The sequence below is a fragment of the Lissotriton vulgaris genome, chromosome 4_1 (genome assembly GCF_964263255.1).
Source record: "Lissotriton vulgaris chromosome 4_1, aLisVul1.2, whole genome shotgun sequence".
Lineage (NCBI taxonomy): Eukaryota > Metazoa > Chordata > Amphibia > Caudata > Salamandridae > Lissotriton > Lissotriton vulgaris.
In genome coordinates this window covers 639,609,113-639,622,360 of record NC_141691.1, presented here as the reverse complement: position 1 = coordinate 639,622,360, position 13,248 = coordinate 639,609,113, and the positions used below count along the sequence as shown (strand labels likewise).

Here is a 13,248-nt window from a genome sequence, read left to right as displayed (position 1 = left end):
CTCCAGCTGTCGGGATAAACAACAATCCTGCTGGAGCTGCTGCTGGTCACCCTGAAGGTGCTCTGGGTCTTCGTACAGGCAGCAGGTCGCTGGATGGGGCGGCCCCAGGAAAAGAGCATGGCAGGCAAGTTGTGCATGGCGACAGGAACTGGCAGGAGCCTGGGTTGGCTCTTTGCCCTACAGCTGGCCCGGCATTGGGCTGTTTTCATGCTGTGGGACGTAATCATCAACAGCCAGAGTAACGAGAAGACAGCCGAATTGGTGAGGGCCAGGTAGCGGGACATCCAGGCGAGCCACACCTATCGGCAAAGTAAGGGGCTATGTGCGTGCACAATCCACAAGTGAACATTTGCACAACTTGTGAAATTACATTTCTGACAAGTAAGGAACTCCTTTAAATTGTGTTTAACAGGCGCTTTTTAGGTCTCGGCCTGCGTAGACTGCGCTAGCGCAGTATTGCCGGCGAGATCTTATGTTTTAGAGTGTGGGGCTTGAACCCGCCAATCTTCTCCATTGGCTGGCTTCCTAAACGGAGGCCAGCCATTGGAGGAGAGGGACATCTATCCATTTAAGCCCTGTCTTTTTGGGATTCGGGGGCGTGTTTTTTCATGTTCTTTCTCTCCTCTTCACATTGGCTGGAATTTTACATTCCAGCCAATGGGAAGAGGAGAGAAACAAAAACACGCCCCCGAATCCGAAAATGACGCTGCGTTTCTCCGAGGCATTTCTGCTTCACCTCGGAGAAACATGGTGGTGTCTATTTTTAACAAACATTAACTTAGCATGGGGAGTTTGCATACGTACTGTGCAACTCGTAATCAGGGCCTGTGGGTGCAATCTTTTGTTTTGCCATGTTATTTATTTTGCTAACCTGTTTCGGTTACCGGACCGGACTTTTTAAAAAAATCCATCACTCCCTATAAACCCAATCGTTCCTTACGCTCTGCGGCATCCCCGCTACTTCATATTCCACGCACTAAGAAAGCAACATGGGGCGATAAGCGCTTCACAATTGCTGCTTCTAAATTGTGGAATGAGCTCCCCCTTAATATTAGATCAAGCTCTTCCCTACTTATATTTCGGAAGCACATTAAAACGTGGCTTTTCAACCAGTAAATTCTGTAGGAGCTCTCTGCAATCTCAACGAACTCTAGCGCCGAGACACCGGAAGGTATTTGTGCGCTCTAGAAATTTTATAAATAAATAAATACAATAAATTCTATTATACGTGTTGCCCTGCATAATTTTTTTGCGTGCCTGTTGATGTGTTGTTGAGTGTTCTGTCTCTGTTGCTGTATGTCAATGTTAAGCCTTGTTAGTCAGTTCTGTAACACTTGTTACTTTTTAGTGCGAGTGTCCTTTTGTGTCTACTTGGATTTGTTGTGACCTTTGATTCCTTTCCTCACCTCTTGTTTGTGCCATGCTAGAGTGGCATCTGCGATCGATGGCATTCATTATTGATCGTCGCTGCTTTGTCTAATTCCCATTGCTTCTTTACATAGCTGAGCGCGGCTAAATGATGTGGCATTTCTTTCCTGGTGACAGTGCCTGGTTTTGTGACATTTCTCATCCGGTCCCAGGTGTTACAGTATTTCCGTATGCGCATCAATTGCCGCTGTGCTGGCTCCCGGGCCCCTCACAACCCCGGGCAGCGCCTGGGAGCTGAGAGGAGCAGATGTGCCGGCGCGCTCTTCACGGCTGCGGTGGCACCGCCGAGGAGACGAGATCTCTTCCGAGCCCCGGGCTGTGGCGTGAAGGTGCGCGGCAGCGGCGCCCCTTTCATAGGTGGACTGGATGCTCTGAAGGCCGCATCTGGCTCCTCGCGACTTCTTCACTCCCTCTTGTTTTGCCTAATTTAATTACTCCAGTCACTGCCAAGTTAGGAGACAATTATGGACATTTGCGCGCCCCCCCCCTCGTTGCCCGCGCCGGGACCGGAGATAAACCCGGGCAGCATGGATTCTACCTCCAGGGCCATGCCTCGCCAGACGGTTGGGGGCGGGAGGCACTCGAATTTATGGGCCTGGGCGAATTCCCACTGTGGAGTCTCTCGTCCCCCCTCCCCACCTCTGGTTGCAAGGGGGGAGTGAGCTGCGGGCTGCAGCGGAGTGCCCCCCCCGCGATTGATGTTTGCCCGGTCTGGCCAGGGGGTGTGTGGCAAGCTCGAGGGCCATGGGGTTGTAGGTAGGCAGCACGGGCGGGGGGTAGCTAGAGGCTGTTGAGGTGTTAATGTGGTCCGAGAGCGGATGGCGCACCCTCTCACACCCTCTCCACCTCACCCTCTCACCCTCACCCACCCTCTCACCCCCTCGCACCCTCACACCCCCTCGCACCCTCACACCCCCTCTCACCCTCACACCCCCTCTCATCCTCACCCTCTCACCCTCACTCACCCTCTCACCCTCACACCCCCTCACACCCCCCTCTCACCCTCACACCCCCCTCTCACCCTCACACACCCCCTCTCACCCTCACACCCCCCCTTTCACCCTCACACACCCCCTCTCACCCTCACACACCCCCTCTCACCCTCACATACCCTCACACACCCACTCTCACCCTCACACACCCTCACACACCCTCTCACACCCTCACCCTCACGGACATGGTTCCTATGCTTCGAGCCTTTGCTGGCTCTTGGAATTATGCTGTGTATGTGTGTGTGGCTCTCTGTATGTGTGTGTGGCTCTGTGCATGTGTGCGTGGCTCTGTGTATGTGTGCGTGGCTGTGTGTGTGTGGCTCTTTGTATGTGTGTGGCTCTGTGCATGTGTGCGTGGCTCTGTGTATGTGTGCGTGGCTCTGTGTATGTGTGCGTGGTTGTGTGTGTGTGGCTCTGTTATGTGTGTGTGGCTCTGTGTATGTGTGTGTCCGAGAGCGGATGGCGCACCCTTTCACACCATCTCCACCTCACCCTCTCACCCTCACCCACCCTCTCACACCCTCACACCCACTCGCACCCTCACACCCCCTCTCAGCCTCACACCCTCACCCTCTCACCCTCACTCACCCTCTCACCCCCCCTCTCACCCTCACACACCCTCACACACCCCCTCTCACCCTCACATACTCTCACACACCCCCTCTCACACCCTCACCCACCCACCCTCACTCACCCTCACCCTTACTCACACTCTCACACTCACCCTCACGGACATGGCTTGCCTGGGGTGACGACTTCCCTGGTTCCTATGCTTCAAGCCTTTGCTGGCTCTTGGAATTATGCTCTGTGTATGTTTGTGTCGCTCTGTGTATGTGTGTGTGGCTCTGTGTATGTGTGCGTGGCTCTGTGTATGTGTGTGTGGCTCTGTGTATGTGTGTGTGGCTCTGTGTGTGTGTGTGGCACTCTGTGTGCGTGTGTGGCACTCTGTGTGCGTGTGTGGCACTCTGTGTGCGTGTGTGGCACTCTGTGTGCGTGTGTGGCACTCTGTGTGCGTGTGTGGCACTCTGTGTGCGTGTGTGGCACTCTGTGTGCGTGCGGCGCTCTGTGTGGGTGTGCGGCGCTCTGTGTGGGTGTGTGGCGCTCTGTGTGGGTGTGTGGCGCTCTGTGTGGGTGTGTGGCGCTCTGTGTGTGTGTGTGTGGCGCTCTGTGTGTGTGTGTGTGGCGCTCTGTGTGTGGCGCTCTGTGTGTGTGTGTGTGTGTGTGTGTGTGTGGGTGCAAATGCAATAGGTCTCACACTTGTGAGAGATTAAGCTATTGGCATTGTAAATGACAATGCCATTTATTTATATGTTTTAAAAACAAAAATAATGTAATGAGCAATGCCAATAGCTCTAACTTTAACAAAGACGAGACCATTGCATTGTAAATGCTTGTTTAACTTCTCTAACTAAATCCGCAGTTCGATTGTAGGTAGCTCTTCAATCCACAAGGCAGCATGTCCTATTGAGACAAATAGGACTTCTTCTGCTTCCATCCGCAAGGCAAATGGCAAATAAATTAACTCAGCACTGCCGGCATCAAATTACTACGGGTGGACAGAACTCTGCTGAATCAAGCAGCGTTTTAATGCAACTCCACAGAATTCCGCAGAGTAGAACTCTGTTGAGTTCCGCCCACCCCTAGAGAACTACTCTTGACCCATCTACAAGGTCTCTATGAGACTGTAGCTCTAGACATGCCTGGAGGCTGTCACCCCAAAAATAACTTGTTACATGGTGCTTCATTCTGTAGTTTTGATGTTTGTAAATAAATAGGAGATGTTACCTTTGACCAACTTAGTGCCAGCCTGGTTTTTGATTTCAAGATGTTGACAAGCTTTGGTGGCCAAGCTATGATTCAAACTCATGAGCTGCGAATTCCAACAGAACAGCGAGCATTTACTGGCAATATCAGACTATAAGATATAGCACAATTTTCCTGTGTTATACTAATCGAGTTGTGCAAGCCTGAAATCATGTCAGTAGATTATTAATTCCCAGAAAACGTGAATATACATCCACTTTCAGGACACTGGGTGCTGGTGATGCAACAAAGGAGCTATTTATGAAAGCAAAATTCTATTTCAAAACCTAACATGTGGTATGGCACAGAGCCTGGGTAGAGCACAAGGCTTATCCAGCCGCAATTAAATGCAATCCTAAACCAGTAAAGCTTGAGAAATTACATTTCCCACTATGCGACATATGGGTCACTTCATGACTGGCATCTGAAGGCCCCTTACAGAACAATAACACAGCAGGACATGGAATTCAAGGTGTGACTGGAATTTGCATAGTGGGTGCAGGCTACCATAGTTCATTCAGTTGTATGGATGTGGTTAAACTAGAGAAGCACCAACTCCGTCAGTTCGTATGTTTTTGTACTCTGTGTGGGGCCTTCAATTTGTAACCCAGATTGGCAAAAAAAAAGCGTAATTAGTAAAAGCTGCAAAATTATCATAAATGGAAAAGGCAATTGAAACAAAGGTTTCTTTACAATGAATACTAAATGCAGGTGCCTGAAAGATTCAGCGAGGAAAGCATGATAAAAGGTTAAAAAAAAAATATTTAAAGGCTGCAGTCCACATTGCATTTTGGAAAATACAGGTCGAGTGACTCAAGTGAAATTACCACAGGATCAGTTTATTTGCCCTTTGGCACATCTCGTTCTGTTTGGAAAATTGGAATCCAAGGCATTTACGCACATCTCACCCGCTACTGGTTTAATCAGACTGAATCCAGATTCTTGGGGGATTACGGGCAAAGCAGTGCGCATGATGGATATTTAAGTACCAACCCTGCCAGTCACACTCTTCATTGAACAAAAGATGGTCGAGATTACATAGGCAATCATTAACGATTTTTTTTTTAAATGCCATGCCTTCCTTTTTCCCAGTGCCTACATGCTCACTGACCGTGAAACCCTTTGTTATGGATTAGAACTCTCTGGAAGGAGAAAGTTAACACCCAAGAATGAAACCAATTTATCCTTCCGGAAGAGTTGTCACCATAGCGCCCGCCTCTGGCATGAACATTATGCTCTCTAGTGTTTTTAGGGAACCGGGTGGCTACTGTGTGTTGAGGCACTGTTGCTAGATCTGGCAATGGAAGTGTTGGCGTGGTAAGAGTGCATGGACCTGCATGATAGGTTAGAAAGATCAGTTAATGTATCTGAAAGTGACAGTGTTGCAAAGAGATACAGAGGAAATGGAACACATTTTCATACATACCTTAGTTCTAAGGGGCAATCTAAATGTACCCAGGTGAGGTTTGCAAAATTACTTTGAGACCAGAGGTCATCTATGTTGCTGATCTGAGTGGAATGAGTAGGTCTGACTGCAACGCTATATACAAGGGTTTTCTAGGAATTCTGTTGTTTTTAGTGAGGTGTTGAGTAATTCACAAACAAGCAGAAAAAAGCAGGCAAGATGTTAGAGCTCTACAAAAGGTGAGGTGGACCTGTATTTTCCTAATGGCAGACGTGAAACAGTCACCAGTCTGGCTATTTGAACCTAGAAGATTAGGCCACCTGACCACAATTGTGGAAACTAAGAACCTCCATACGGAGGTCGGGCTTTGAGACAAGGCTTTACGTTGCCCTGTACGTACACAACTTTGGATGGAGGAACTTTCGCCCGATTGATTGTAATGTCAGATGTGCTATTCAGAGTGCCTTCATTTGGATCACCATTGAACAGCGATGATGGAATCTCCATATTTTACGGGGGGGACGTTATCTTCTGTAATGCCACTGCTCAGCGTAAGATTGGTTTGCTGGATTAAGGGTGGATTAAGGATGTGACAAAATGCCAGAGCACGTGAAATAAAGCATGTGCACAATAGTATGTGATTAACTTTTAGTTATTCCACCACTCATCATAGTTGGATGTATTATAATGAAACGCTTTTAAAAGAGCCCTTTCATTAAACACTATTCGCAGCTTTGGGTACTTTGGGGCTATTGCACATAGACACATGTCCTCACATAAGAGGGAGGTTGGAGCTGCTCAATGTGAATATGTAGTACTTCTAGGTACAAGCCGCAACATCTCTAGACATTCCTAATTTTCTGGCAAAGGGAGTAACAGAAAATTACAATTTGATAAAATGAAAAATCAGTGGTTGAGAGGAACAACCCCTTCCTACAGAAGATGCATCTTTTCATCAAATCAATCCACGTACGTAAATGAATAATTAATATCAAACCACATGTCTGAGAGTTGAGACCCTGAGATAAATTCACACAATAAAAGCTAAACAGGGTCATTTAGATTTTTTTGTCCTTAATATTGGAAAGGCTCACCTGGGGGTTTAATATTTGTTTGATGGTAACCCTTCAATAAAATTAGAAATAATTTTACATATTTAGCAACAAGAAATAGTGCAAAGTGTTATATTACAGGTTATGTTATTTATTAAAGTGATCTTCAATCCATAACTTGTTTGTTAATTCTTTTACTTCAGACCTTGTCTTAAACAATAAAATAATTGCCTTTATTTGGAAAAGCTAAATTTGGGAAAGACACTGTAAAACTATTTAATTAAATTGTTGTTTAATTAATTTAACCTTTTCTGTAATAAGAGCTACTTATGTTCAATAAATATCATCCCAAGCTAATAACATTATTAGTGTTGTAATAGTGACCGTGTCATACATGGTTACATTAGTGTCCACCATACGCAAGATTACAAACAGTGATCTCAGTGCATCATCGAAAGTTGCCAGCAGTAATGTAAAGAATGTTTTTCATTTTCAAACGTCTCTACATGGGTAATACATAACAGCAATAACTATAAAGCCCCTGGCACCAAGGTAATAATATTAGTAACAGGTCTCCCCAATGCCACGTGATTCATCACTCAAATATCAGCTTTTGAAAACTCAGCCATTTTTCACCAAACATCAGCTTATGAGTTCTGAAAACATACATTTTTGTCTTGATTACAAACTCTCGATGTTGGTATAAATATATTATTTCATGCAAGCAAAAGCTTCAAATGTAATAGTCTGGGCTGTACACAGAAGAACTACTTACAGGTATATTGTGAGCCATCAGTAGCTCACCAGCTATTCATTAGAAAAGCCTGATGTAAAGCTAATATTGAATTAGTCAGTGGCCCTCACTCAGTACTCTTTAACCCCTTGTATGCTGATGACGGAACCGCTCCGTCATCAGCTGCGGTGGCGCTGTGCTGATGACGGAGCGGTTCCGTCATGGCCCGCCCGCCACTCATGCGCGGCGCGAATTCCGCGCCAGCGCTGAGCGTTCTATTGAGCGGGCGGGGCCATGACGGAACCGCTCCGTCACAAGCACAGCGCAACCGACGCTGGTGACGTAGTGGTTCCGTCACCAGCATGCGCCCGCCGCTCTTCCACCCCGCCCCCTTAGCACTGCGGCGGAATAGCCGCCGCAGTGAAGGGGTTAAATCAGAGACGTCACTCAGTGACCTAGCCTCTCTTCTTCATGCATGCCTGGCCCAATCCTCACGGCCCGGTCCCTTACATATGCATCCCAGAACCTGTGACGTGGATATAGTCCTTTCAATTGGTATTCGCTGGCAAAGGCCTCATGCTCTCTCCTACTGCTCACTGTCCCAGTCATTGTGTGAATACTGGGCCTCATACCCCCACAACACCTCATCCCAAACTACCCGTGTGGTTGCAGAACTCTTTGCTCTGGCCAATAACCTTACCACAGGGGCTGCCCATCCTTTGCCCGTCCTCTGCTGTATCTGTCCCTATACTGCCTTATTTGAGCCCTGCAGCGGTCCCCAGCACTTGCACAACATTTCATGTTTTTGGATGAAGGAATGTACTTGTTGAAGGGGTGGTGTGGCAAAAACCAAACAGAACTTGCTTCCCATTATTTTAAAGATTGTGCCCCCAGCTAAGCAAGGTTTTCATTAGTTTCACATTTGGCATCAGGGTACTGCTGGCCTCTCAATTTTCCATTCATGCATATTCATCATCACAATTCATCGCTGCAAATCCTGCCAAATACACTTCAGGTTTTTAATCTCTTCAGGAGAATATAATATTTGAATCATTTCAAATATCAGGTGACAAAGAACAAGCTACGAATAACAAGTGACAGAGTTCACGGTGCAAGTTATCGCCTGATGTCACCAGTCTGAGAAATAGAGAAAGAACCCGATGCAGGAGGAGAGTAAACTGCAAAGAAGAGGATTCCAGCAAGCAGACTTCAGCTGCAGGAGTGGGGCATACAATCCTGTAACTTTGGACTGGGCGCCCTTCGCTACCTTTAAACACACCAGCCTTCCCAGCCTAGTCTTCAAGGTGAGCCCAAGGTACCAAGATGTGCAACCAGTCGCTCGAGAAAGAAAGCTGGTCAAGATTGTAGGCGTTCTTGACTCCGTGGATGATCAAACGACGCTTTGTGAGGGGACAAAGCAGGGACGGAGAAGACTTTTAGTGACTTCTTGGAGAAAAACACGATGAACAGCAACTGAGTGTGTAGAAAGATGTGCAACCTGCAAATCGGGTTCCGAGTAGTAGTGTAGTGGAAATTCTGTACATTTGTGACTAGGGACACTTAATATAAATTGGCCACATACAGGGCCCTCAAGGATCCTTCAGCTAGGACAGGGAAAAGGTTACATAAGTGAATATAAAAGGAAAATAAGTAGGGAATACATCTAAAAAGAGATAGTACAGACATGAGGGAGTTAAGAGTAGTGACGAAATAAGGGTAACGCTGGAGAACACATCTGTGTTTTAGAAAACAAAAAGGGAAGGGAAAGGGGGTAAATCTAGCAGTACTTACAAGCAATGAAAATCAAAGCGCCAGGTTTATCAAAATGCTTTTATAGTGGCATAGCCTTCGCAGAGAAATGGCAAACATAAGGACAATAGCTGTACATCGCTTGGTAGGCAGAAAGTATGGGTAAAGTACACCTGAGTGGGTGACTGGGGCATTGTACAAGGATGATTTTTATAATGTACACAGAGCAAAATAAGAAGACATTTAAGAGAGGTTTCAAAAAACACCTAATGACACCGTTGACACTGGATGGGTCCTTTACCCTTTCTCCATACTCTTTCTTACAGTTCTATTGCATAAAATTGAACTTCGAAGTCAATTCCTGCTCAGTATTTGTGGCAGAAATCCATAAAAAATGCTTTTTTCGTTTCCATACAATGTCATACTAACAAAAATAACAATTTTAAGTCACGTTAATTAAAACACACACTACTTTAATTTGATCTAGATCACGCATGAGTCTCAATGCTAGAATGATCCCTACAAACACTACAACAAATCTATGATGCGTGAATACATTTGCCATGTCTGTGTTCAGCATTCCCCTCACAGTCTACTGGTTATAGTAACTTTTTTCGCTGTTGGATTTCCGGCCCATAAACCCCATACACATGTTCTTTATTTCCAATTTGCTGAGATATGTTCTACGCCACACCTCTGCAGCCTTAAGTCACAGGGGCGCAAAGTCAAACACAACTCCTGCGCTGCCAAATGCAAACATAACCCATGTGGGTTCATGCTGACCATGCAGTCTGGCGGGGTGCATGAAAGGCACATTCCCAGACGGCAGGTTTTAGAAACGGGTCTGTAATGGAGTCCCTTTCCTCACAAGTGAGGCCAGCACCTCTGGCGAGTGCGTGCCCTTCCTTACCTCTGCACGAGATGCCCTGGCTGTCGATGGCCTGCTTGCACAGGCTGCAGGTCCTGGGCCTTCTAAACGATTTGTTCTTGAAGGTGTGAGACCTCGAGGCGACTTCTTCTGGCTGCAACAGAGAAAAAATAATAGTTCAGACTTTTATTCCAACACCTGCCTTGTGGGGCTGGAAAACGGTATTGGAGCAGTCAAAAAATGACATCATTTATAGATTTAGCAGTGGCAACATTTTTGTCAAACTTTTACATAGCGTTAAGGTGGGCGATTAACACTGTAGATAAATAGCATTTGTACGGATTATTTGCACCAGTTCCAGAGGCCTTGACAGCACAAGGGACCCACAGACTATTATTATAGCTTCTTTCTTTAGATTAGCTAAAATGCATATACTTTAGGGTTTTATCTATCTATCTATCTATCTATCTCTTTTATATATATGTTTGAATAGAATGGGCCTAACCATTTCCAACAGAGCACCATACCGGGGAGGGGCAATTGGGCGGACCGAGTGCATAGGTAACTAGGTGAGAGGAGGGTGGATAAGGTTATCAAATGGCTTCACATTATCAGGTTCCAGTCAGGGGCTTCCATTTTACAAAGCATGGCTTTCAAAGCGTAGTCCGTTTAATTCAGCTAAAATTAATAAAAACTACAGTTCCCAGAATGCATTAGGTTGTTAAAAGCCCTGAGCTGTAAAAATTGTATTTTTGATCACATCTGGTAACCTTAACACTGAAGGATGCAATGGAGAGTACACAGACAGATGCATTGCGTTCTTCCATGCTGTCAATGTCAACATAAACAGCCACATTTAAGTAATAAAATTCAACCCAGGCAGATGCCGCTGTTGCAATGTTTTTCATCATACTTAGCCATTACTAAGTTTCGTCATAATAATACTGTATTATGACTCGGCGGACATGTTTTGCTCACCATATTGTTTATTTGCTACTATAAATGAACCCTTGTTGTTCTCTTCTAAAATGTTGCAACTATACAAAATTGAATACATAAAATAGATTAAAATGGTGCACTGTGATTTTTTCTCCCTGAGTAGCGGGTGGCAAGACAAAATGCTTTGACTGTTAATTATGCTACGACTTAATGATATAACCATCCTAGTCGATACTCATTTGTATTATGACTATGCTATATCAACAGGTTTATAAAATGTCTTGTTGTCATACTCTTTGCAAGTCCATGGAAATACTAAAAACAATTTGAGAAAAAGAGAAAAATTCAACATCTCCCCCCAAAAAAGCCTCTGCACTTTGTGTAGCGCCTGCCCTAACCTGGTTCTCTTTGCAGCCACCATTCAGCTTCATGCTTTACACTTAACAGTAGAATTATGTGCACACCTTGAAGGTCTGTTTAGAGAATCTGTAAAGCTTCCAACTCTTGCTCGTACAGGAGTTCAACCCACCCATACTAGGCCGTGCAGCCTTCCTCTCCCTGCGGCTTTAAAATTAGACTTCTGTTAGAAAGGTTGCACAACTTTTTATGACCAAATAAGGTTTTAAAAAGCAGACTAGTCTGTGGAAACACCCTGTAGGCAGGGATTACCAACCAGCTCACAAACAGACTGAAGATTATCCAAAACACAGCAGTCAGACTAGTCCTTAACCTTCCACGCTGAGCACACATCACAACACACATTAGGAAACTCCACTGACTCCCAATACACAAGCTCACACACTGTAAACCCTTTACCTACACCTACACAGCTCTCCACAACACTGGCCCTGCCTACCCGAACAGCCGAATTTACTTTCACCAATCTTACAGACACCTCTACTACGCCGGACTCTCACTAGTACACAACTCGTGCATACAAAAAAGCAGAGTGGGGGGCTGTTGTGACTACATTTACAGCAGCTTAGCTAGTTTGCATGTGTCTGTGTGTATGGAACCTTGGAGTGCATGATGACAGTGTGGAATGTTGGTATGCCTGGTGGACTGGAGGAGTGACAGTTGGAATGAGTGGGTTGAGCTATGAAGATCAGCTCCTGGTGGGGCCATGTACTAGCTTGGATTAACTTTGTACCATCTTGAATTGATCCTGTAACCAACATCAATGATCCTGTAACAACTTAATAAATCTCTACTTGGATCTACCTTATGACTACTATTATACTTCTTAACAGGAGCCCTATAGTCTGAAACGACCTCCCACACGACATCAGAGCCTCCTCTCTTCTGGACTTCGGCAAGATGCCGAAGATCTGGCTTTTCGAGTAAGACCCCAGGGCTAGCCCTCCACACCTGCTACAGAGTGCCTGGATACCCTCACAGGTGAATAGCATGCTATAAAAAAACACCAATAACACATCAGAACAACAACAGTATGTGTCATGTTCTGCAAAAATGTATACGGACAGCTGCCACAGAAATGGCGCTGTTAATATGTTTCAGTCAATGTTCACCATCATCATCATAATAACTGAAGAAGGGAAAATGCACACTCTTATGAGTGGCATAGTGCTGCACAAAACCAGCAGTAAAACGTAGAGTACGAGAAGGGGAACAGTTCTGCACATGCAAGCCAAAATGCATATTTGAGAGTCGGCGCAATCAAATGGAAAAACACCTACATAGGTCACTAAAAGCTTGAAGTCCCCAGCCCAGCACAGCACTTTAAATCATGGAAATCTAAAGTGAAGTTGTGGATCCTTGGGTGGAGATGGCATGCGGATCGAGAATGCTTTTGTATCCAAGGATTGAAAGGTTGATCACTCACATAGCATCACAAGCCTTAGAGGTCGAAGTCATCAGATGTCTCTTTCTCTCAATCTAAAGCTTCAAAAGTAACAAATTCAGATCTCGGAGAACAGATGTAAAATGAACCAAGTAGCCCATAGGCAGGGCAGTCAAAGCGCCTTGTAATACAAGGCCTGTGCCGCTCCATCAGAGCAAGATGATGCTGTGTATAGAAGAGATTCCCAACAATCCAAAGGTGTAGACTGATACACTTGGTTCAACGTTTAAAAAATGAAGACAGGAAAAAACCCCTTTGTAAAATGATTCCTTACAGCAGCTCGACCTTGATTTCACATTTTGGAGTTATAGGACAAAACGTATCTAAAAGAAGGGCACCTTCTACAAAGGCTGAAGTGGGGGCTTCTGTCTCTCACTCAAAAATCATCACATCCACCTTTTCTGGAAAAGTCTGGGTC

The 13,248-nt window shown here is 45.5% G+C and overlaps 1 protein-coding gene across 5 annotated transcripts in view; it reads right to left on the bottom strand.

The window, feature by feature from the left end:
- TNS3 (tensin 3) overlaps positions 1–13,248 on the bottom strand; it is an 838,360-nt gene that overhangs the window by 493,816 nt on the left and 331,296 nt on the right. For all 5 annotated transcript variants that reach the window (XM_086964904.1, XM_086964903.1, XM_086964909.1 and 2 more), the window contains exon 2: positions 10,073–10,184. In XM_086964904.1, the coding sequence (XP_086821030.1) occupies positions 10,073–10,184 (112 nt within the window). The remainder of the gene's footprint in view (positions 1–10,072; positions 10,185–13,248) is intronic.